Genomic DNA, 27,323 nt, shown 5'->3' with positions numbered 1-27,323 from the left:
GCATGTGGAAAACTTTAAATGAAATTTGACACGTGCAGATTTCCTCACGATGTTTTCCTTAACCATCAAGCACGAGATGAATTATAAACACAAATCATGCACATGAAAATTCAGTGGTGCTTGCCCAAGTTTGAACCCACGATCATCGGTTAAGATTCACGCGTTCTAAGCACTAGGCCATCTCGGCTATCTATATATACTAGCAAAAGCCTAGCTTGACAGTGATGGTGTGCGCTATGTTATCAATAGTTTTGTATACTTAAAAAGATATTCAATATTACTAACTTCAAGTCTCTGCAGCAGATTAGCACCAATAAGTACTAGAATATTGTTTTCTCCAATATTTTTTTTATTTTTCACAGAAATATTTGATGGCAATTCGATAGGATCCTCAGACAAAACAGACAGTTCAGCTTGTACCAAAGGCAGTTCACCTAAGACGTCTGCTACTTTATCTAGTATAGGTTCAAATCCAGCAGTTTTATATTCATCGTCAACAATTTCAATGCTTTTAAATTTGTATATTTGTATGTTTTCAAGAATGAGCTGAACATTGCTTCTGAGGATGTCTTCAATCTAGAAATGATTTAGTTTATTTTTGTTATAGATTATTTGCTATCTAAATAGTGTGCGAGTAATGACTAATTTTATATTTGTAATATTATGAAATTTACTATTTGTAGTATTAATTTGGAACGCCCGTCGGTCTAGATTAAAATATGCTTAACATTATACCTTCATCTTAGCCTTTCCGAAGTTAGGGATGAATATGTTTTTTTCTAAAACAGGTATACGAGAAGGAATCCTTCTTGCAATTTGTGTGGTGTGTAAACCTCGAAATTCTACACCACCAGCTCTGACGAATAAGAAAAATAATTAAATTTATTCCACAATTATAAGATAAGAACGTTGTATTTATAAAGAATCAAATAGAATCTTGATATATTATTATATAATTTATATACTTTTTTCATTTAATAAGGGATTTTGCATGGTTACCTGATAACGTCAATAGTAGGATTAACCCTAATTTCAAGCGCTTGGCTTGTAGAATTAGGGTTCATTTTCGATAAAGCGTCATAGTGCATATTAACATCAATACATAGTTTATCAATTCTGGTAGGCACGAAAAGTCCTCGGGTGTCATTACCAATGAGCTTCATCTGCATCATACAGTCCAAAAATGTGACCCAGTTGTTGACCCAGGCCAGCCAACCACGTGTGCCATCCACGTTACTTTTGATTACACCTCGGAAGTAGCCGCTGTGAATAAAATGAGCTTTCATTACTGCTTCACCCAAAATTAAATGAGCATATTGCGTTTTTCTTCATTAACATAGCCGTTTTTATTTCTATTACTAACTGGATATTTTGATTTAGCAACCTAGTTCGCAAAATAAGTGTACTAAAATAAGCACTTGAAATATATATCATTCATATATTTATATTTGCCGGAAAGGCAAATGACTACTCCACCTGATGGTAAGTGGTAGTAGAAAAATATAATTATGTTTGTGATGCTGTTTTGTAACTTACTTTGGATTTCTTTACTAAAATTTATGGGCAATTATATATAAAGGCACTGTATCAATTCAAATACGTAAAATTTATCCATTTTTACGTGCAGTTATTATGCAACAAAATGTCATTAAGTGACCTCTAACTTATTTTAAGCTTTTCTACCTCGATCTCCAACCAAGTCATGATATGACATATGACAAAAAGTACTTTTTATTTGAATTTAATATGCATACCTATACTGGTAGCCTCTAAGACGTAACTCCTTGTAGAAATCCTTTGTGAGTAGATGTTTAACATTGGGTCCTGTGGATTCAGGCTCAACTGGAAGCACATGGTAATCCTGTCCAACGTTCTTCTTTGCGTAAATAGTTCCAGTGACAATAGATGCTCCGCTTTCAACGATCTGTTCATTTTTATAGAATGTATTTAATAATGCTATATAATTTAATGAAAATTTTAATATTTCTATTCTATTTTAAAATTACAGCAGTTAAGAAACGCCTTGGTTTGAGAGAGAAGCACTGTTCGATCTTGCTATTCTATTTCAAGTTAATGCTAATATATTCGGTGCTGTTCTTTTTTATTAAATATTTATTTCGCCTGGGTCACCACTGCTTCAGGTGTTTAAATCAATCTTTTGATTCATAATAAAGTTTTATTTATTCAAGTAGGCTCTTAAAAGTACTTTTACAACGTCGTCTTCTAAGGATTTATTTAGCTAGTCAGCTATGCTACACACAAAGTTCGTGACGACTCTTGAGAACAGCTTATACAAGTGAATCAGGAGGGAGATTGGTCTGTAGTTTTTCAAGAGGGTTTTATCACCTTTCTTGAAAAACAGTACCACCTCACTCCCGCTCCACGTTTCCGGGGTCTTGCCATGTTGGATGACGGAATTAAAGAGGCTTGCTAGCTCTTTCAGGACCGGAGTCCCGCCTGCCTTAAGCAACTCTGTTGTGATTCCGTCATCTCCCGGAGCTTTGTTGTTTTTAAGCTGTTCTAGAGCCGCCCTAATCTCTCCTTGGTCAACGACCGGGAGCTCCTCGCAGTAATGGCGCATAAGAGGGGCGCGCTGGTCATCAATACTGATTCCCACGGGTTTATCCGATCTTGAAGAGAACAACTGCCCATAAAACCTCTCTACTTCTCCGACAATCTCAGGCCTGGAGGTAACGACCCCACCATTTTCAGTTTTAAGTTTTGTCAGACGCGGCCTCCCAAACTTGCGAGCGAACACTTTCGATCCCCGATTTTGCTCAATCGCAGCCTTGATGGCACGGGTATTGGAGCGTCGGAGATCGCGTCGCGTCAGCGTTTTTATTGTTCGGTTTAAGGCCTTATCTGACAAAAACGATGGTAGTTCTCGTCGTTTTCTCATGAGCTCGAGTGTCTCAGCAGAGAGTTTTGGTGCGTTGTCTCTTCTCTGTGGCGGAAAACACTTGCGAGATGTGTTTTGCAGTATTTTGACCAGCGTGTCGGTTCTCTCATCAATGTTGCTTATGGTTTCCAACGCGGTGAATTGATTTTGAAGTTCCATTTGGAACTTTTCGGAGCCTTGAGCAGCTTGGAGCATGGTAGGTCGGAGAGTAGACCTCATCATTCTCGATCTTTCGGCTTTTAAGTTGATATTTAGAGTGCCTCGAACCAAGCGGTGATCACTTCCGGTATTAAACCTGTTGATCACTGAAACATCTCTAAATATGTGCCTTTTATTCGAAATGATAAAGTCTATCTCGTTCCTTGTCACGTTATCGGGGCTTCGCCAGGTCCACCTCCTCTGAGGCTTCTTTTGAAAGAAAGAATTCATCAAAAAAAGCCCCTGCGCTTCGAGAAAGTTTACCAGCATTTGTGATTTCTGCAGCCCAAGGTCCGACTTTCGATTCACCGCTATCTTGTACTCCCACTTTAGCATTGAAGTCTCCCATAACAACATTGTAGTGGGCCTTCGAGGTGTCGTTGAGGGCCTTTGCGATGTCCTCGTACATCGCTTCGACCACATCATCAGAGTATGTCGAAGTTGGCGCATATACCTGTACGACCTTCAGGGAGTACCTGTCGGAAAGTTTTAGGACAAGGTACGCTACCCGGTTCGACACACTACTGATTTCCACAATGCTGCTAATGAGATCCTTTTTGACTAGAAAACCGACACCACCCTGGGAGAGGTTATCACCTTCGCGGAAGTAAAGTAAGTTACCGGACTCTAGAATTATCGTGTCCTCCCCCTGTCTTCGGACTTCAGATAACCCCAGTATATGCCAGTTTATATGACTTAACTCTACTTCTAATTCGGCGAGGTGATGGTCCAGCCTCATCGAGCGTCCATTGTATGTTGCCATGTGCAGTCGTTTTATACGGTTGCCTGCCGTGAACCGGTGATTCTTAGCACCCCCTGCCCTGCTGATACCGCGACCGCTACTTTGGTCGGGCCTAGCAGGCTTGCCGGTAACTGGGGGCCTTTTTTTTTGGGCGCATCTGCCATTAAGGATGGTTTGACCATACTCGCCGCGCTGGGCAGGCGTGTTGGCGAGCGCAGTAGGGGGGTAAGATGTTTATGGGGGGGACGCTGCTGCCCATCCCCCCTTTTCCCCGTCTCAGTCAGTCGCCTCTTACGACACCCACGGAATGAGATTGGGGGAGTACTATTCTAAGCCGGTACTCCACGGCATTAAAAATATCAGTGGAATATAAATGTAGAAAATAACGCCACGCCTAAGGAAACTTGGTGTTGTAAAAGGGAAAGTTACCTTTCTTCTATTTATTTCTATATTTTCTGTATTTTTGTAATGATTAGTTTCTATCCCCGGCTTCGCACACGTGTGTAATAAACACATTTTCGCATGTATAATATCTGTCAGGACTATCGAGGATTCTCTTTAAAATTATATTTTATAAGGATCTTATTAATTTGCTATGCTCATGATTATTGTATTCCTTACTTTAGTTGTAGTATTTACTTTAAATAATTGTGAAGATACTACTTCTAACTTAACTAATTTTTATACGACTTACTTGAGTCTACAAACACAGATTGTTACCCAATAATAAATTGACAAAAAACGTGCCTCATATTACCTGTCTGAAATTTACAATATACGATTATTGATCAACAAATAAGCATATGCTAACCTCAAAATGTCCACTTCCTCTCTGAATCATAACAATGAACTCTAAACTTTCTTGCTTAGGGATATTAACAGCTCTTTGGAATCGTACGTTATCGAACACCACGGAAACTTCAGTGAACATCTCTCCCATCATCATTGCAAGGCTCTCCCATACCATCAATAAGTAACCGGTTGCAGGATACTGGTTACAACCTAGGATGAAAATTTAAATACACAGGATTGTTCGGGGATAGGAACAAGTTTTCATTAAATGTTTTTTGATAAGAGTGACTGATATATTTTAATAAATATTTATAATTATTGTAAGTCATAACGAAATCTCACAAAAAGGTCAGGGTATTTCGTTTTTCGCACCGGTGGTAGCTTTCGATTTGAAAATTATTAAGTAAGTATAATGGTTCTATATTGAGCATCAGACTGAGTGCTTGAGCTTCATGTAATAAATCTTTATATTAATTTTTCCAAAAAAAAATCAAAATCCGATCCGATCCGATGGGATAGCTAATAGTCACCATCGCCCACAGACATAGTCGCTGTAAGAAATATCAACCTTTCCTTCGTCAATGCGCCACCGACCTTGGGAACTTAGATGTTTCTCTTCTTGTGCCTGTTACTCTAGCGTAAAACCGGAACACAACAGTTTTAAGTATCGCTGTTTGGCGATTGAATATGTGATAGGCGGGTGGAACATACCCAAACAAGCTTGCACGATCGAGTGAATCATATATAAATCTTTTTTAATGCTTTGTGTTATTTGTGGCGGTTTAAACATAGAGTGAGCCAATGTAATTATATACACAAGGAACTTGTTCCAGTAATTGGTGGCGAATCGGTAGTTTGAGGAATGGTTCACAGTAACAGTGCCAATATCTATAGGCAGACATCGGCGCCACTAACTATCAGATGGCTCTTCTTACAATATGAAAATAAAATTACCATTAATAACGTGACCGACCATGAACTCGCTCATTTCATCTGTAATGGACATAACCACCGCCCTCTCACTTGAAGTCATCTGAACTTTGCCTCCGTAGTATGTTACGTACCTACAGTAAACGCGAAACAAAGATAGTGTGTTAAATGTATTTTCTTCTTTCTTTTTTATTTGAAATTAAAAGTTTTAACGATACATGTATTTAAACTCACCAATCTTCATTGTGCTTCCACTCAACCAGGTGTGAAAGCATCGGAGTTCCTTGCGACACAGGAAAATTAATGGTCGGGTAAATATTGGCGAGGTGCGGGTTCAATCCGACTTCGTAAAGCCTGTAAGTATGGCACTATTTACTTCGGCTCTTATACTGTAGTCTTTATTACATTAACAAAGTACTCAAATTTTTTAAAACATTATCAGAACAGATAACTTTTCTTAACATTTTTATGGTGGACGATCCGAAAATAACGAAATATGACATTATGACATTAGCATTGATATATTGCGTTACTTATTGTTTCTATTGTAGCATTTTTTTCTGGTAGGCCTCCTATAAAATGAAATAATAAGTCCTACTATTCGTAATATTAATTAAAATATTCATGCAAGAAATTTAAGCACTTACTTGCCCAGGGCCGTGAATAAAGTTTGTACGCTGTCTGGGTTATTTCTCTCAGTGAGTGAAGTATTAATATTATCTTTCTTGAGATATTTACGTAAATTTTCCTCCAGGAGGCAATCTGGCGCAATCTCTATAATAATCGCATTGTCAGGAATTAGGCGAGCCATCTCCTCAAACAGCACTGGATTCTATTGAACGATTATATGTTTAGGACAATCGGTTATGACCGATTTAAATAGTAATTTAAATAGTATTCTACAATTATTTAAGTTTTTATATAATGTATAACGTGCTTCAATATACCCTCACTGGCATAAACTTAAGGGAAGGCCAATCCGATACTACCGGAAAGAGTTCAGGCATTGGAGTGTAAACACTGCTAATTTTAGATTGCAGGCTGCTAATGAGAATTTCTGGACAAAGACACAAATAACAAACGAAGACCTTGTGTATCTGTTGACTTATAAGCTAAAGGTATGGTAAATGATAACTGCGACAATTGGGTTATTTAAATACCTACCATTTCGTAAGAATCGTTTCTTATATCTGATGACATGTATGATAAAGTACGCAACGTGGTTTATATATTTGCCAATTGTAGATAAAGAACTTACTAGAAAATTATTACTGATGTATTCAGCTGAAGACATCTCAGTTTTGGGACCTTTGCACAAGTCCTGCTGAATAGAAGTGGAAAGCCAGCGCTCAGAACGTAGTTTTGGTGTTGGAATCACTACCTTTAAATTCTTTAGAAGTGTAGACCCTGTTTAAAAATTAAAAGTTCAGATTTTGAACGCTTAATTCTCTTTTTCAGGTGTTTACTTGCTTAATGTTATAAAACAAATTACTGACTTTTGATATTAACTACATATAATAACACATTTTGTTAACCAACCTAAAACTAATAAATTAAAAACTTACTGGCTTCAGCGATGTATCTCAAATTGTAGGCGATGTTATTGCAAGATACCTGCTTGGCACAGATTCCTTGCGCTACCAGTTTGGCAACAAAAGTCTTAATTTTATCCGCTGGCCCACAAATTATGCAAGAGTCAGGTCGAATGTGGCAAGCTACTTCAATTTCAGATAGAAGTTTCTTTTTTATCTGTTTTTAGAAACAAAACAAACAACATTATATTCCATTGGCAACACTCAACAATTTATATTTTACCAACAAAATCTTGTGTCTTTAAAATAGTGTTTTAGATAACGTTTACTACGTATGTCAAGAGTTAAAAATATGTGGCATTTAATTAATAAAATCTAAAAAAAAGTTACGATTAAAATCATTGAAATTGCTCAATTGAATTTAAAAAATCAGAATATATACATATACAAAATGGTATAAACTTACATCCTTATATCCAAGGTTTACAACAGCCATAGATCCCTTAATAAATGGAGTTTCAGCAGTTACCAAACCGAAATAATATGCTGAGAGAATCGTCTGTTCCGCTGTGAAACAGCCATCTGCGTAAGCGCAAACTAACTCGCCAACACAGTGACCTAATGTAAGAAATTAAGAAAAATACTTACATATACATATATGTATTTTAATGTAAAATCTCTATCGGAGCGCCCGAGCGATATGACGCTGTCTAATACCGGCAGTTAGCAAAACTTAATTACTTTTTAGTAGACCGACTCACGGCTTGAACTCAGGACCTCGAAATCTGCAGCTTTATAAAATAAAAAAAAACACCCGTCTTGTCACTAGTGGCAGTAAGAGGGTGCATCACATATTACAAAAAGGTGTTATTATATATATATGAGACCGGGTTAATGTGAGTCACCCTCATTTCCAGAGACCTAGTGTTCCCTTCAGGTCTATGCCACCACGACTAACTTCATATTGTAAAAATTAACCCTTAAATGCCTGATTTTTTGTTTTTAGTAAAAAAAATCGTAAATCATAGGAAATATGTCATAGATTACGTAAAAAATAATAAAAAAATCCAGGTTTAATAAATAACATATATTTTGAAAAAAATATTGTGTAGACTTTTGGCAACTTTTTTTGTTATGACACCAAGCAACCTTGCATTTGATGCATTCAGTCCGTGAAAATCCTTTGCAACCTGGAAGTTTGCATCTATTTCTCTTTTGCCAATACCATCAGTCTGGCTAAACCTGTCCCGCCAAAAGATATCTTTTGGTTTAACAGGTTAACCTGTTATAGAACACTTGAACAAATTGTTTGTGAGTGTCGCACCATTTGGCCAAAGCTCTCTCTAGATGAGCAAATGTGTTCGAATAAGTTAGCTCATTTTATGAAACAATATTTATCCAATAAACCCTATAAATGGGGTTTCAAGTTGTTTGTTTTGTGTTCACTCTCGGGATATGCTTATAATTTTGAAATATATTCCGGTAAACAAGATGACAACTTATCTGATGAACTTGATGTTGGCGTAGTAGGTAATACAGCGATTAGATTGTGCCGATCAATTCCAAAAAATATAAACGATATTCTATATTTCGACAACTTCTATACTATATTTGTTCATCTGCTGAATTACTTGTGGACTCAAGGAATATATGCATTGGGTACATTCAAAGGAACCGCCTCGGAAAGAATTGTAAATTGCCAGGTGTAAAAGATTTTATGAAAGATTCTATAGAACGAGGAACATACGAGGAACAAGTTGCTGATTACGAAAGACTTGATATCTCGGTAACATGCTGGAAAGATAATAAGGTTGTAACATTAGCATCAACTTATGTAGGCTCCGAACCAGCTGAAATTGTGAATAGGTATGACGAGAAACAAAAGAAACAAATTACTATAGCCTGTCCAAAAATAGTCAAGAGTTATAACGCCCACATGGGAGGAGTTGACCTCATGGACAGTTTTTTGGGAAGGTACAGAATCCGAATCAAAAGTCGTAAGTGGTATATGGTCGCTGTATACCAAATTACGCTTTTTCCATATAAGTTCCCTACTTCGTTGCCTCCAAGCTGCAACACCAAGAATACTTGATTGTGGCAGACGATTCGAAGGTCCTAAAGATGGATTATTGAAAGGGTCCAACGATCCTTCTTCCATGGTTAAGGGATTTTCATTGTCTTCTTCATGGTCATTGTTGTCTTCTAATTTGTTTATATGTTTTTGCAGGTCCGGGTAATAATCAATTTCATTCAGATCACCCATATCCTCTTCGTCTTCGGAAATATCTCCATTTTCTATTCGTACAAGTAAATCCTCAGTATCGTCATCTTTTAGCTGTCTAAACGTCCTAAAAAGCAAAACAAACTAAGCTAAATACCTAAACACCAAAAACACCCTCTTATAACTTATGAAACAAACGCATAATGTAGACATTTGGCAAAAATCCAGCTTGTATCTAATATAATTTTCAAATAAAATATCAAATATTGATAGCTTACCTGATAGAAGTATTTTTTTTAATTAGAATAATCACTATTTTATTAGGAACTCGAAAATAGAAACTATGTCTTCTAATAACACACTGAACTTCATCACCCATCACAATAAAATTTAAAAAATCGCGTAAATCTACCCGCCAAATGTAATGACAACTCTTTTATTTTCATAGTGATTTATTGTTTATGGTTCAAAACTTGCGTTCAAATACGCAGACACTCAGGTTTTTGAATAAATTTACGTGAAAATGAATGTAGACTATTGGCAACAATATGCATTTAAGGGTAAGCCGTCCGAACTCCTTATTCTTCATGTAAAGCTTTCGCCTTTATTTTTTAAGATCAGCAGTAAATACAGTGACCCTGATGATCTATGTAACCATATAACAAACCCCTAATTACAATTACGTAGCCTGTTTGCTCATTTACCTCAGCACAAAATGTTCTAATTCTTACCAATAATGAAGTCGGGCTCAATCCCAACAGCTTTCAGAACATCCGTAAGACCTATCTGAACAGCGGCGATACCGATGAAAGAGTTGAGGATGTTGTCGTGTATCCTAGGGTCTGTTTCAGTTATGAGCTTAGTCAAATTTATGCTTTTAGACTCCAAAGACTTGTGGCACCTGGGCAAGGTAAGGCATTTAATAAAAATAAATTATTTTTATTCATTAGTTCATTCACATCACAGTTTAAATTTTTGTACAAACAATTTTTAATGCTTTAAGTAATTGAATGCTTTAAAGGAAATTAGATTTACGTAACAATGAAAGTAATATTATTTAACACTTAAATAAATTGCTTTACAATATCTGAAAAAAAAATTTATTTAATTTAAATAGTCCACCTATATAAATTACTGTTCACATATGACTTTTAGTCTTACTTTTTAATAGCAGCAGCAAATGCAGGAATTCTCATGAGTTGTGTAGCCATTCCTGCCCACTGAGAACCCATACCCGAGTATACGAAGGACACTGGACGACGGACACCGGAGAAGTATTGGATGTTCCTAGCTAGTGACACGCTTTTCGCTGGAGTTGATTCTGTGTATAAAAAAATAGTAAAACGGAAAATAAAGAAAAAACAAATAGCGATGACTACACTTTTATAAATAAGGAAACAAATATTTTATTTAAAAAAAAATTCCGTTTACTTTTTAAAATTTACTAAATTATTATTTGTTCACTAATCTTCTAAGGTAATCAAAACAATAACGCCCTTACTTAAAAACGTTGATTAGCTGATGTTCAGTTAAACACTGTTTTCTAACTTTTTTTCGTTATTAATAAAATATTCAAAAGATGTGCGGAGATTGTTAGACAGATTGTGCGGTCAGGGGCCCCCGTTAGGAACATTCTTTGCGATATTTTGTTCAACTCAAAACGTGTTTTAAAATGTAGATTTTATTGATTATATTTTAGACAGTTTTCTTTAAAATGACAAATATTTTGAAATGAAATTTCATATACAATCTTCTGATAGAAATAAATAAATATGTCATTCAGCATTTTTCCAAGTTACTCGTAGAGCGCACTCTGGAACCTGAAAATTGTCCATGTGATAACAGTTCTCACTAAAATCAGTGCCTGGCCGGCAACGCCAGGCAATGAGACTTTTGATTGTCATGGGGAAGCACACTCTTAAGAGGGAACTATATACTTTCAAATTCGAATGATATATTCTCATGGATGGTATTCTCGGAATGGAAACTATCTCTTATCGAGCACATCCTAAAAAACTCTGTAGAAATTGAGAGAGAGAGAGAGTATGTTATTCTATTAGACCTTAGCGAAATTCATCTGAATAAACTTGACCTCCCTTAAATAACGCCTTTTGTCCTAATACACAACGCCTTTTCATTATGTGACGATTTCCGCCTTTTTACTCTATTTTAAGCCGCGTTAAAGAACTTCGTTCCAAAAATAATAACAATATTTATATATAAATCCGTAAATTTTTAACTGGTTTTCTTTCTGACGAATACGAGAGCTATTTTTATGATTTTTCTAAAACAATTTACTGATGAAATTCTTACCTAATAAAGTGTATCCTCTAAAAAAATGGCCACCAATATCCTCATCATGTATTGCGTGTAAAAGTCCAACAAGTTCAACGTCAACCGTCTTCGACTCTAGGTCATCTAGAATCTTAGCTACAGCAGATTCGGTGCGACCCGATACGCAGACCAATCGAGGTAAATCATCTGATGGCATTCCATTGTTGATCTAGTTATAGAAAATGTAAATTAAAAGAAGCATTATTTTAATAACTTGGTAATTGTTAATGTTATATAAAGTACATAAAAATAAACTGTTACTTTTCCGACCCAAATGTTTTACTGGTTGTAGGAATTATTTTAAAATGTATCAGAAATATTCCCTTTAAGAGTCAGTACTTAAAAAAATCAAAGGTTAAGGGCATTATAATAGTTATTACCGTAAGTTGCCAGCATAAATAGAGTTCCTAAAATTCCTGATTCTCAACATTTAATTACAATCACATAAACACGTAGTTTTGAATCGATGAGAAAATAAAAAACAAGCTTCGAATTCCAATTTAATTTATATACAAACTTCTTCAAATCTTATTCAACAAAACCAACCTTCGATCTCGCAGCATTTTTTAACAAAATGTGGGCGTTGGCACCTCCAAAACCGAAGCTGTTGATACTAGCCATTCCTCTGCCCCAGGGTTGCTTTTCAGTCACTACTTTGAGTTTTCCCTCCTGAAGATGTGGTATATTCTTTCTTGGAACTTTAAAGTTTATATTAGGAGGGATATATCCTGTTGTATACGCGATGCACATCTAATAGATAAATATTTTTGTTATAAGATTTGATAAAATTCAAGATAACTTGTCATTCACTTTCTTACTAAATAAAATATTTAATATATTATTATTTACTTCCAAACTAAAACTAACTATTGCTTACGATTTTTTTATTTTTTCTTATATATTTCTAGCAAGCAAGGTTTAACTTTTTCTTTATCCTAAATCTTAATTGTTACAATTATCTATAAATGTATTCGAAGCTAACCATCACCAGCAAGATATATAGGAATAGTTAATTTTTTAAAATAAAAATAACTATGTTAATAACCATATAAAATTTGACACTATTAGAAACGGTGGTGATGAATGAGAGGTTAGCACTTATCGTTCATCTATGTAAATAATAATATTCGCATGATTTTAAACTCATGACAAAATGTATTTAAGATACTGGTAAATACAATAATTTACTAATATTATATGATCTTACCGGTGATCAAAATTTGGGAAATTTAAATTTAGACTATTTGTTAAATTCAACACCTTATAACAGTAATACTCGACGTATCCAGTTAGTAGCGTCTTAAAAAACTAATATTTACTAAATTAAAAATGGTAAAATCACGGTGTTTGAGTTGATTCTTACCTTCGTAATAGAACAAAGACCTGATGCTGCTTCAGTGTGTCCTAAATTAGACTTAACAGATCCTATCATTAGAGGATCACGTCTATCAGTACAGAATATGTCTCCAACAACTTCGAGCTCTACGGGATCACCAGCTACTGTACCTGTTGAAAACAAAGTACTTCTTAGTTGTTTAAAAAAAATAGTACTAGCAGACAGAACCGATAAAGTATATGAGCCAATCGCTGTACCATTTATAAATAAATCTCTCATCAGTACATTGGTAAATGCTAAACGTTAAAATATTTACGACTTGAGTTGCATAACATTATTTTTTTGTTGTTCACTACGAACAACAACCATGTTTTAGTTTGAAGTATTGTATTTTTGACTTTAGTTTTTACAATGTATTGATTCAAATAATTGGAATAAATCATTGGTTTTTGTATGTATCTAACATTAGATTAGTGAACAATAATATTAAGAGGAGATATATCGAATTACAATTTACAGCTAAATAGGTTGTATTATATGGGGATCATGAATTAAAAATAAGAAATTAAATATAGTTACCAACTAACAGTTCACCCGCGGCTTTGCCCGCAATATAATTAAAAATTCCAAAAATGTTACTTATGTTGTATTTTATATTAAAGCTTCTGAGAATAAATTCATACGTATTGCGTCGTTTTTAGAAATTCAATCCCAAACGGGAGAAATGGGGTTAAAACATAATGCTATGCTTGAAATTTTACTATTTGTGTTTCTTGATTGAATTATACATACATGTGTTTCAAATTTTTCTGATATTCCACCCAAACGTCGTTTTTTTGTAAATGATATTATTTATGTATGTAAATTGTAATATCAGAATCACTGAATCTGATATTACAATTTATATTAGTTTCGGAGTCAAGAGTACACCACCTATGTTGCTTATGTAAAAACCCTACATTTAGATAGAACTTCCAACTAAAATTGTGTAAATGATTTTGGGTATAAATATTTTTTTTATTATTACTAGCAGTTGGCCGCAACTTTGCTTACGCTTAAGTATAAGTAAAAGATATTTATCTTTTACTTATAATTGTGGAGAATCTGGATTTCAGGCTCTAAAATAAATAATAATAAATATAATAAATAAATAAATAATATTTATTTATTATATTATTATATATATTTATTTATTATAAGAGCATGAAATGTCATTGTGATTTTTGTTCCGGTTTGAAAGATGAGTGAGGCAGTGTAACACAATACAGATACAAGGTACATAACATCTTCGTTTCCTTGGGCGATGGTGATCACTTAACATCAGGTGGCCTATTTGCCCGTTCGGATACCAATAAAACAAAAAAGCGTCGTTTCCGGTGTTTCCTTTTTTGGCTAAAATTAATAAATTACTCTCAGAGATCACTCTAGAACATGCAACATCAAAACTATCCATGTGATAACAGTTCTCATTAAATCAATACAGTTCATGTTCAACGATTGTCATGTCATGTCACAAAAAACATTTTAAAAGTGAACTATGTATTTGAAATTCAAATGATATATTCTCATGGATGCTATTCTTGGAATGAAAACCACCTCTCATTATAGAGGCTCATGTTGAAGTAAAGCTTCAAGAGTACCATTTAAGCGGTACACCTGTCAATAATCACAGTGATTAGTTTATCAATCATTTTTCTTCCTCTTTCGAACGTTGTGACCCTATAAATTTTAAGTTTTCAATATTTTAATTTTTATTAAAATATTGTATTTATTTTACCTAACCTAACTGGTTTATAAAATAAATTACGGTTATTGAAACGACATTTTTTATCTGTGCGGTTTGAGAGATGGCAGCACTACGTTGTCCGGCCGTCCTTTTGATCATTGAGCAGCCGCCGGTCTCTTAACGACGCCTGTCAGTTTTAAAAGATGAAATATATTCCTTTTTGCAAGTATATTCGTTGTATATAGTGGATTATTGACATTAAATATATTGTTTGTACATTTCGTATATTAGTTTTTACATTCTTTTCAGATTAAATACAAAATATTATATATTTTGTTTTGCTTAGTTCCTGATTTGTATGTTGTAAATTTTATAATTAAAATCTTATAATCTTTATGACGAGTTTTATTAATATAACGATCTTAGTGTAACGAAACCCTTATATACGTGAACTCCTTGACAACGTCAAATCAATATTGACTATTAATAAAATCAATAATCAGTTAACACAGTTAAACAACGCTGTGTCTTCTTCTTTCGGTTGTGAGATCAATAATTAGATAAAGAGATATTTTGCGCGGGAATCGTCGGTACGTCAAACTGTGTGATAGACTACAAAAAATATATATATTCGAAATTCAATTGTGTTGGTTACAAGTGTGAAACGTGAGCAATTTGTGATTCCCTCCTGTAGATTATCCTGGACAAAAAGACAAAAATTCAAATCATTAGAGACGAGCATTGAACTCGGTATTTAGCCTTTCTCTTCATTTAATTCTAAATAAATAATAAAAGTGCTATTATATAAAACTAAAGTATATAAATTGGCAAGATAGTTGGTGAGTTATATATTCAGTGACAAAACTTAGTGTAGAAAGACCTAAAAGTGATCAAAACTTTAATACTTATTATTCAACAACTAGTGAAAACAAAGTTAAGAGTGTGGGTCTATTGGATTCATTTTTCAACACCACCCACTTTTACAAATATAATATCAATCATACTTTACGAGTACAAGCAACTGAAGCAGAAATTCACCGATTCCACTAGCAATCGGCTGGTCCAGCGGTGCGAAACTTGTTGATCGCTCCCAAGATTTAGGGTTCGATCCCCAGTCCTGCCGCAACTTTTTCTTTATTTTAAAATATCTGCCATATCACTAATTAGTATTCCTCATTGAAAAATGACAGAAACAGTGTTATCTTGGGGATGTTGCAATGCACGTATAGGCAATGATGAATACGTTCAATGCTCAAAATGTAACGTCTCATATCAGTAATGCCCCTATAAATGAAACCAATGTCACAAAAAGATCGCACAAAAGACAGGCACTTAGTTCTCCAACGTCACCAAATGAAACAGCATCAATCACTCAAGAGCAGGTTCGCATTATTATTAGTGAAGTAATTGAAAAAGAAATATCTTCTCTAATTGATAACATTAAAAAAACCATCACCTCCTCCATCAGTACTCATTTAAAAAACTTAGAAATTAAGATTGAAGATCTACAACAATCAGTATCATTTATGAGTAATCAATATGATGATATGAAGAAACAATTAGACTCATACTCCGAAATAACTCTAAAACTGCAACATGAGAACCAGTCACTACAGTCCGCTGTCTTGGATCTTTCTTACAAAGTTAATCAAATGGAACAAAGAGCGCGAGCAAATAACATTGAAATTCAGTGTGTGCCCGAGTCTAAAAATGAGAACTTAATAAGTATCGTAAAACAATTATCCAATACTTTAGGCTTTAATATTGAAGATTGCAACATACAAAATTGTACGCGAACTGCAAAAATGAATCGTAATTCAAAGCGACCGCGATCTATTATCTTACAACTAAATTCGCCATCTGTTCGTGATCAACTATTGGCAGCAGTTATAAAATTTAACAAGAAATATCCAACTGCAAAATTAAATAGTTCTCATCTAGGTATTGGAGGAAATACTATGCCAGTATATGTATGCGAACATTTATCTGCAGCCAATAAATTACTACATGCAGCTACGAGGCGCAAGGCAAAGGAATTGAACAGACACGTATGGGTACGAAATGGGCGTATATTTGTGAGAAAAACCGATAATTCTGATTACAAAATTATATATAACATGGACTGTCTTGATAAGTTAAATTAGTCATACTACTTTTTGCATGTTAACTTGATTTCAGTTGTGGAAAATTCAATCGATTAAATATTTATTATCAAAATGTTCAAGGTTTACGAACAAAAACTAATGATCTATATAGAAATATTTGTTGTTGTACGTATGATTTAATAATACTCACAGAAACCTGGTTATGTGACAGCATTCTTAATTGTGAAATGTTTGGCTCCAATTTTAATGTTTATAGAAGGGATAGAGACATGTATAACTCTAAAAAAAACATGGGGGAGGAGTGCTGGTTGCCGTGTCCAATAGACTTATTTCTCGAAGAATGGTCCACTGGGATAGTTCTTGTGAGGATTTGTGGATCGTTCTAGAAATAAAACCATCTATAAAAATTGCTATTTGCGCAACCTACATTCCTCCACCAGTTAATAAAAAAGTCTTGGAAACATTTATGGACAATTTTAATCGTGTTACAGAACAAACGAAATATAACACACTAATAATTGGCGATTTTAACTTAAGTTGCATTGATTGGAACTTGGCTGATGGTCCCCATGACAGTTACCATACAACTACTTTAGCTCAATCTTTAATAGACTTTTCCCATACTAATTGTCTTCGTCAAATGAATCGCATTAAGAATGTAAAAAATAAAGTACTCGATCTAGTGTTTTTTAATGGTGAATCGTTAACGGTTACAGTAGATAATGCCCCTAAAGAATTAACTCGCATTGATCCACTACACCCACCCCTTAATATTGATATTGTCGTAACACACAATTTGCAGGAAAACTTGAGGATTAATCAAGATATCAAAAAATATAATTTCGCTAAGGCCAATTTTGTAGCTATAAATGAATTTCTTAAAAGTATAGACTGGAGTGAAAAATTTGCAGAGCTTCATGATATTAACACAATGGTTGATTACCTATATACGAAGATATATAATTCTATAGAACTTTACACGCCGAATTTCAAAAGAACAAAATCATTAAAATATCCACCTTGGTTCAACAAAACTCTAATAAAGAGAATAAGAGAAAAGGAAAAACTAAGATTGAAATTTAAAAAATCCAAAAATGCTATGGATGGTTTGTCACTTACGCTCTTAGAAAAACGATGCGATAGACTATCTATTGAGTGTTACAATTCTTATCTTAACTTTGCAGAAGAAAAGATTAGATCCAACAGTAAATTTTTCTGGTCATATATGAAAAGCAAACGCGATAAAAATGTTAACACCTATCCAACATTAATGAAAAATGATGAAACTGTAGCGTCTGATGGCTTAGCAATTTGTAACCTATTTACGTCACAGTTCTCTTCGCTGTATGAAGAAAACGAGAGCAAGTACGATATGGACAAAATACTGCGAACCATGGATGCTACAGTCAGTTGCAATAATAGCCTACCTTTGATCCAGCTTGATGAATCCGAAGTCATTAATAAATTAAAGAATTTAGATATAAATAGGGGTTCTGGATCTGACAATATTCCGCCTAATTTTATTATAAACTGTGCCCAAAGTCTTGCTGTACCACTAACAATTCTTTTTAACAAAGCATTAGTCACCGGAATATTTCCTTCTAAGTGGAAAACTGCGAAAGTAGTCCCTATTTTCAAAAGTGGAGAAAAAAATTATGTAAAAAACTATAGGCCTATTTCAATCTTTTCTATCTTTGGTAAGGTGTTGGAGTCTCTAATATATCCATATATTTACAGTCATGTTAAATGTTTTCTTAGTACCCACCAGCATGGCTTCATAGCCGGTAGATCTACATGCACAAATCTAGTAAATTACTCCGAAATCTTATTTGAATCTGTTGATAGGAACAAGAGAGTGGATGTTATCTACACAGACTTAAGTAAAGCATTTGACCTGGTTCCATGTTCAGTACTAGTCTTGAAGTTGTCCAATTATGGTATTGTCGGATCTTTACTGAGATTTCTAGCATCATATCTTACAGAAAGACATTTTTATGTTGTTGCCGGCGGTTATGAATCGGTTGAATGCGATGTAAAATCTGGATTCCCACAAGGGTCACACCTGGGTCCGCTGCTCTTCAATATATTCATAAACGATCTGCCTAATTGTTTTAAATATTCTACACCATTTCTGTATGCTGACGATGTCAAACTTCTTAAAATGATTGAAGAACCAAATGACACTATTCTTTTACAAGATGATCTGACAAGATTATACCATTGGTGTAATAATAACGGCATGAGACTTAATTCAGTAAAATGTTCATGGATATCATTCACCAGGAGTTTAAAAGAATTTCAAACGAATTATTACATAGCTGGTGCCCCTATTAAATCTGTGGACAGAATTTCAGACCTGGGAGTAATCTTCGACAAAAAACTAACTTTCATACCTCATATTGATGCTGTAATTAGCCGTGCCTCGAAAATGTTAGGTTTTGTAATAAGAAATGGAAGATTATTTCGAAATCCTATAACAAAAATTATTTTATTTAATAGCTTAGTCAGGAGTATACTGGAATACGGAAGCGTTGTTTGGAGGCCACATTATGCAACACACTGCCTAAGACTTGAGAGGATACAGAAACGTTTTCTTTATCATCTTACTTTCTCGTTAGGTAAAGGGAAAATACTTCCTTCTTACAAAAAAAGATTGGAATTTTTCAAAATTCTTTCAAAATTTTTAGTGATCGGAGGGATTTGTTGGATTTAAAATTTCTTTATAATACACTTAACAACAACTATGATAACTCGTTTCTGATATCAAAAATTAAATTGAATGTTCCCATTAGATATCCACGTAAACCAATAACACCATTAGTAAGACCTTTCCGCAAAACTGTTTTAGGAAGCAATTCACCTGTATCTCGCTTATGTGGGATTTTGAATGAGCACAGTGCTGTTTTGGACCCTTTTGGAGACTCATCAAACAAGTTTCACAAAAAAATATTGTCAAAATTGTCAGCTAACTAATTTATTTTGTTTATATTTGTATTTTATTATTTTACTATTATTGTTAATTCTTGTCATTTTTAACCTTGATTTACTAACAATTAATTATTTATAAGTTTGTCATCTCCAACTTTATCTTTGCAAGTGGTATTCACCTTAATAGGTAATGCATTTAGTTTTAAGTTGTATTAAAATTGTATACCTTTGTACGTGTTGATGTTTTTACCACTGGTGAATCTTAAATAAATAAAATAAAATAAAATAATGACAATGATTAGCTAAACAATCACGTGTCTTATAATTGTAATATTATAAATATATTAATTATAATTCTTCTTACATCAAAAATGACGGACTCTAACGGAATATATCACGGACCAACAAATCTCTTAATTCAACGAAATCGTTTTTAAGCTGACGATGATAAAGATACAGACAAGGCACATAACATCTTAGTTCCCAAGGTTGGTGGCGCATTGGCGATATAAGCGATGGTTAACTTTTATTACAATGCCATATTTATGGGCGTTGGTGACGACTTAATTAAAAATTAAATTAAAAAAAAAAGCCATCGTAGGAGATGGAGTTTGAAGATTCCTTTCTTAGTGCCTTCTCATAAAAGGGCCAGTCCTGTTTATTTACTACGCCTTTGTTTTAAATTCACATACCTGTTCCATGTGTTTCTACGAATTCGAGGTTGCTGGGTGGAATAGCACACTCTTCATAAAATTCTCTGAGGAGTAACTTCTGCATTTCACCAGATGGGTAGGTGATACCTTTTTCTTTATACCCATCACAGTTAGTCTTCGCGTGGACTACTTGGGCATAGACTCTTAAGAAAAAATGTGAGATCTGATTATTGGTCTTATATAGTAATGGCCGCATAGCATATAATCGTGTATTCGTGTGTTTATTCTTAATATTACCTTCTTGAATCCTTAGCCTTCTGAAGTATACAAACAACAATTGCTTCAGAACGGGCATAACCATTTGCACTTTCGTCGAAGCACTTGCACCTTCCATCAGCTGATAATACACCGAGTCTTAAATAAAAATGTTGCATACATAATCACTATTATTAAATTTTAGCAAGGAAAATGTTCTTACTTTCAAAATGAACCATTTCTTTCCTTACCTAGACAGCTGCAAAGATACGTTAGGATGAAGACACAGGTTCGATCCTCCAACAATGGCTGCATCGCAATGGCCATCTCGTATGGCTTTGAATGCATGTTCAATAGCGTACAGAGAACTGGAGCAAGCTGTATCCACATTATAGGAAGGACCAGTAACTCCAAGCCACTGAGAGATACGGTTGGTGAGCATGGCTAAGGAGCAGCTGAAAATTATATTATTTGTTACTATAACATATCGTATTACTTTTTAAATTTGAAGTCTAAAGTCTACCAGAGATATATGTTGTATATTATGTGTTTTTGTCATCCACACAAAAAACTGCCATTGCTTAGAAGCAGATTATACGATACATAAGTGGCAACAGTCGACCGATTAGCTGAAGCCATATAGCAATTTATAACGCATTCATTAGAAGCATATGTATGTATGTAGTGTTATACAAGCACGTAAAACGGTTGGTTTTGCAACTGAACTCGTTTCGGTTGAGTCGAAATGCCTTCCCATCGGATTATGAGAGTTAGGAAATATAGAGTGCACCTGTGTTTGCGCAAACACTTGTGCTTATAATGACCTGCGCAGTTGTCTAATCTCTCTTGAGATTGGCCACCATGGCAGATATCGGTCTGGAGGACATTATTATTATCAATTGGTATAACGTTTTCGGATACTGGAACTAATTCTTACTTTATAATACAACCTACATTTATAAAATAATTAAAATATATTTAATGATCATTTTAATGTTTTTTTTATTATACTTTCGTATATCGTATAAAAAGTCGTCTATCCCGCGCCAACGAGGGTTATGCAAAGTAAGATCAATAAACGATAATATTTAAACGAAGTATGATATTGTAGATATAAGACAAACTTACCCAATTATTCCGACCCCATTGATATGCATTTTATTATACAACCATTCCTTCTCCGATTCCGAGAAACACGCACCGACGAACACGCCAGTCTTGGTGTTGCGCAGTTCCTTTGGGTTCAGACCTGCAGATAAACATCAGCATCGTTAAGGTTCAGAAGTAAATAAACAATGACCAATATGTACTCGTATATTTAATATTTTCAATTAAACGTTTTTAATATTGCTACATTAAAGAATTTAAATCTTCACTGCGACTGTATTATCCTACTAACCTACTAATCATAATAATATTATAAACGATGGATGAATGGAAACCGCGGACGGAAGTCAGTTTATTAATACGAAAACATTGAATATTTATGTATTATTTATTATTCGTTGGTAAAAATTATATTATTAAATTACATTATAATTTAAAATAAAATAAAATTACAATATAATAAATTACATTACATATTAATTTCGGTTATAGTTAACTAATATGGGTAAACGAATATTATATATTTATTTATTTAGGATCACCAACATGACCTTTTTTTTTATAGAATAGGAAGGCGGACGAGCATATGGGCCACCTGATGGTAAGTGGTCACCAACGCTCTTAGACATTGGCATTGTAAGAAATGTCAACCATCGCTTACATATCCAATGCGCCACCAACCTTGGGAACTAAGATTTTATGTCCCTTGTGCCTGTAATTACACTGGCTCACTCACCCTTCAAACCGGAACACAACAATATCAAGTATTGCTGTTTTGCGGTAGAATATCTGATGAGTGGGTGGTACCTACCCAGACGAGCTTGCACAAAGTGTAAAAGTTGCCATACTTATAGGTAACTACGACATGCAAAAATTACACTAGCATCTAAAATAATAATGAAAGAAAAGAAAAAGAAAATAAGAATAAATTTAACATAATTTGGAAGTACAAAATGAAGTGGTATTATGTATAACAATGATATTATACACTAGCTGTGCTCACGGTTTCATCCGCGTATAACTTAAAGAAATCACTAAGAACAGACTTATAATATTTCAGCATATACAAGATTTTTTGTTTTATTTTCGTGGGAAATTAGTATTAGAATTAGTATTTAGTAGTTACCGACACACACGGATGCAGAAAGGGCAACATATAATTGGCCAGGACAAAAACAGCATTCCCTTAAATCTATTCAGACATACTTGAATGTTTATATTGTGCCTTATTTATTGTGACTGCATACCTCATAGGAAATTGTGTCTTTTTAAAACTGATAGGTAAATCAATAAGGGTGTATTTAAAAAATAAGTACTTGTTATCAACTAACCAACTAAATATAAATTTAACAAAACAATGAGAAAAAATATATGCGACGACGAAACGAAATACCTACCCAGCCTACAAACTTACAAAGATATTTATGAACCGATAACAAATACTTAAGTATGAGTATTTTCAAACAACCTACTCAACTACCTGTTGAAATGTGTCAAAACTATGAAAAGTACTACAAATTGTGTATGATCTTATCTCGAAATCTTTCATAAGAAATAATGGCATTTTATAAAAACAACTTCGGAAATAATGCATTACTTTAGAACAAATTCCCATACAAAAGAAATAATTTCCACAATAGAAACAAATTCCCATAAAATAGAATGAATTCCCATACAAAAGGTTATGTATATTGAGTCAACCTTAAAAGATCGACATATGCTATCGCAGACCTTAGAACATTTCAAGAGGAACAATTCCGTCATACATGATTATTCTTTAACCGATTGAACTTTAACCGTTTATGAAGCGCACGCCACGGAAGCTCTCAAAGGGAATAACTTTTCCCCGTTAATTCGAACCAGCAGTTCCTGAGATAAGCGCGTTCAACCAAACAAACTCTTTAGCAAAAAGGCTTCCATACCACCAATTTCCCTTTACATATACTTACGCGTGAGTGTAGAATTGTGTATTACATATATTGTTAATTAGTTTTTAATCCATAATATGTACGGTTTTTTTTACGAACTACTACCCTAACACAACAAAATATATCACAAAAGAATATAAACAGAGGTTTACCAGGTCCCTATTACCAGGGAGCGCCGTGCGTGACATACGTACGTTTGCTAAAAATAACTCAGACAACAGAGCAGCAATCGGCGCGCTTTACATATTCAGTCGCTATGGCAAAACTAGTCGAGTTAAGCACCAAAGTGCTGCCTCAATCTCATTTTTCACCAGATTTGCCTCCGTGTGATTTCTATTTCTTCACCAATTTGAGAAAAAATACTTGGTGGAATGAGGACAAACCAAAGAGCAATTTTAAAGAGTTCGACAGTGAAAAAATACTTTTTGGATAGCTTAAAAAATTTGGAAACTCGCTTTGCGAAGTGTATCCAAAAGAAAGGAGTCTGAGTCGAGAAATATTTATAAAAAATAAAAATAAAAAATTTTACTCCAGAACACGGGTACTTATTAAGATTAATTTAGAGCACGAGTTCGTTTGTTCGTTAAAATTGACTGATTTTAAAAGATTTTATTCTCAATCTATTTCAGATTATTAATCATTACCATTAATCAAAAAAGAGAGACGTAAACATTATAGATACTTCAATTTTAACAACAATTATAAATATTTATTTGTTCATAAAAATGTAGGAAAAGTTACCAGCGTCGATTATAGCTTCATAAGTTTTCTCCAGAATTATTCTACTCATAGGATCCATGGTATGTGCCTCCTTATAGTGCACACCGAAAAAGGATGCGTCGAATTTCTTGATATTATTTATTTTGCCGGTACGTTGCGGGATCTCTGGGTGCGCCATCTTCCAACGACGGTTGTCCCCCGATATGAGGTCCACCTGAGCGTAGTGACAAATCAAGGAAATTTATTTTAATATTTCCATTAATTTTTCACAATTTCAGATAATAATCAACCGCATTCATTTGAAAAAAAAAAATCAAAAATTTAAGCATTTATCAAAAATACACAAAGCTACCTTATTAAACAGATTCTCTTGCAAGTGTACAACTGAGTCCGAATCCGGGAAGTAGCCGGAAATGCCGGTGATGAAGATTTCTTCTCCAGGGTCTGGATGCGACATACGGTGGCCCGTCGTCGGCCTATCTCCTGAGACGATAGTAGATGCCATCTGTCAAAAGAATTACACGTCATGATAACCTTATATTTATTTATTTGGTTCATTTAACAATATTTTACACCAAAACATAAATAAATATAAGAAATTTACTTAATCTTAAAATAGCTAAATGTAGTAATTAATTATGAGTATACACATAACTTAGGTTTTGGTGAAGCTTTATACAAGATCATTTGGGCAGGTTCACCCATTTATCAGACATTATTCTCCCAACTACTAGTACTAAGTATTATGGTGTGCCAGTTTGCAGGGTGGGTGAGCCAGTGTAACTACAATCATGAGAAACATAACCTATTAGTTTCCAAGGTTGGAGCATAAGCGAGGTAAGGGATGGTTAATATTTCTTACATTGTCAATATCCATGGGCGGTGGTCACCACTTACCATCAGGTTGTCGCGATTTTCCCATCCGTTCCTATTCTTTAAAAATAGAACATTAATGACAAAATGAAAGATAATAATTTATTTTAATACATTTTTGAAGAATAATAAACTGTAACACAACAAGCACTTGACTCCCTTAATTTGTATGTTTCCAGACTCCCAGTACGGAGTATGTTACCGAGTGTTAACAATTGCAACTATTTCAAAGAAAAAAAGTTTTAGATAGAAATTATACGAGTCACACTTGCTATAGTTATCGCGATAATTTTACGACTGATTGAAAAATATATAATCTGTTTTGCACTTATATATTAAAATGTGTAATTTATGTACTGAATCATTTAACATAATTCGCAAACAAACAACGCATTTAGAATTGACTTTCAAATGTTTGTACTATGCCCTATCCTTGATTATTTCAATCGATTATTTAAAAGTTTAATTTTGACTTATTTGATTCTTTATAGAAACTAGTGTTGTATGCTTCTTATTATTATTATTGTATTAATTCAATATTAGTGTATAACTGTTATTTATACTTATTCTACACGTGCGAAGCTGAGACGGGTAGCTAATCTATACTACTATTATTAATGCAAAGTTGAAACGAAGTCTTTCAATCTGTTACTAGGAAAAACTAGTAGTTTATAAAAGAAACAATGAACGAGACCAGACCGACGAGCTCAGAGAATACTTGACTGCTTCACGTTTTTATATTATAGATGAATATTTCTAAAGCCAGACGACATTTTTATTTTCGGGACCAGTGTAATTACAGCTACAAGGGACATCTTAATTCTTAATATTGGTGGAGCATTGGTGATGTAAGGAATGCTTAATATTTCAAAGCAAATTATAATTATTAAGCGTTTTGAATAGAATTAATTATTTTGATTGAGTTTGATTATATTTAATTATTTAACTTAATTTAAAAAAATGGGTAGCTACAATAGGTATAGGCGTTGTTTCAGAATTCGAGCTGCTGCTTTGAACCTAGGAACTCGAGATATGCGGAATATAAGCTAAACACTAGACCAACGAGGTAGTTGTTTGAGGATAAAGCTGGATAATTATTGTGCAGAATATGTTCAGAAAACTATTTTAGATAATTTTATTTTACAAAAATATTAGTCATTGGCTGTTATAAAAATAGTGCAACTGCAACCATTTTTAGGTACCCCACATTTGACTTACCCTTCAAGCCCCAGCGACGTTTACGGAGTGCTCTCACTCCTTGTTCTAAAAAGTAAATATACCATATTAACATTGTTTGCTTGCAAAATGATTAATTATAGTTAGTCAGATGCCTTTTTTAAAGTTAGGCAATTCATGCAATCTTTCTTCTATTTTATATTTTGAATTCAGTTATAATTTATTTTAAGACAACAAATGTGGATAGGGATAAAGAGAAAGCTACAAAGTTACGTTTTAGTTTTAATTAAGAAGATGAAAAAAAACGAAAGAAACAACAATAAAAGTCAGCGTGACATAGAAATCTTATATATTCACTAGAATCGAAACTGAATTACTTAAAATATATAAACTTAAGAAATAATCAATTTAATAAATATGATAATAATAATATAATATAATAATAATAATTTTTATTTTATTTCATTTATTTTAAAGGTGGTTTTTTCTTCAAGAAAATGCCATCCTCATAGTTCTTACATAACATTAAACTTTATACATTGCTTAATTAAATCTATTCTTAATAAGATCATACACTAATTTGTACAAAATTTCGCTGGTTCTGATTTAGGGTCAGCGAGGACACTGTTACATGCCTCCACCTCCCCGCAATAATTAATTAAACGTAAAAAAAATATTCTTTCAGCTTCATTTCGAGCACACTCCATTATTACATGATACGTGTCTTCTATGATATTACATATACTAAAACTATACTATGTTGGTTTAGTTATTTTACCCATAAGGAAACCGAAGTTGGAATGTATCCGGAACGAAGTCAAAGAGCTGTAACAATTAAGGACCTGCTCATATTGGCACCATCAAACCA

At 33.9% G+C, this 27,323-nt stretch overlaps 1 protein-coding gene across 1 annotated transcript in view; it reads right to left on the bottom strand.

Moving 5' to 3' along the window:
* LOC126775406 (fatty acid synthase-like) overlaps nt 1-25,555 on the bottom strand; it is a 36,089-nt gene extending 10,534 nt beyond the window's left edge. Inside the window, exons 1-23 of the mRNA XM_050497299.1 lie at nt 25,394-25,555; nt 24,759-24,911; nt 24,428-24,620; nt 21,780-21,900; nt 20,903-21,106; nt 20,694-20,810; nt 20,436-20,599; nt 13,012-13,154; nt 12,195-12,398; nt 11,628-11,817; nt 10,476-10,635; nt 10,046-10,215; nt 7,560-7,711; nt 7,127-7,310; nt 6,820-6,968; nt 6,209-6,393; nt 5,796-5,915; nt 5,586-5,695; nt 4,651-4,841; nt 1,755-1,924; nt 1,000-1,263; nt 736-856; nt 286-576 (exon numbers count right to left, since the gene is read on the bottom strand). Coding sequence (XP_050353256.1) covers nt 286-576; nt 736-856; nt 1,000-1,263; nt 1,755-1,924; nt 4,651-4,841; nt 5,586-5,695; nt 5,796-5,915; nt 6,209-6,393; nt 6,820-6,968; nt 7,127-7,310; nt 7,560-7,711; nt 10,046-10,215; nt 10,476-10,635; nt 11,628-11,817; nt 12,195-12,398; nt 13,012-13,154; nt 20,436-20,599; nt 20,694-20,810; nt 20,903-21,106; nt 21,780-21,900; nt 24,428-24,620; nt 24,759-24,911 — 3,756 coding nt within the window. The 5' untranslated portion in view covers nt 25,394-25,555. The remainder of the gene's footprint in view (nt 1-285; nt 577-735; nt 857-999; nt 1,264-1,754; nt 1,925-4,650; nt 4,842-5,585; nt 5,696-5,795; nt 5,916-6,208; nt 6,394-6,819; nt 6,969-7,126; nt 7,311-7,559; nt 7,712-10,045; nt 10,216-10,475; nt 10,636-11,627; nt 11,818-12,194; nt 12,399-13,011; nt 13,155-20,435; nt 20,600-20,693; nt 20,811-20,902; nt 21,107-21,779; nt 21,901-24,427; nt 24,621-24,758; nt 24,912-25,393) is intronic.
* Between the last annotated feature and the right edge of the window lie 1,768 nt (nt 25,556-27,323).

The sequence above is a fragment of the Nymphalis io genome, chromosome 18 (assembly GCF_905147045.1).
Source record: "Nymphalis io chromosome 18, ilAglIoxx1.1, whole genome shotgun sequence".
Taxonomy (NCBI): Eukaryota; Metazoa; Arthropoda; class Insecta; order Lepidoptera; family Nymphalidae; genus Nymphalis; species Nymphalis io.
Note: the sequence above shows the minus strand (reverse complement) of the source record. Positions and strands in the feature narration are given on the sequence as shown.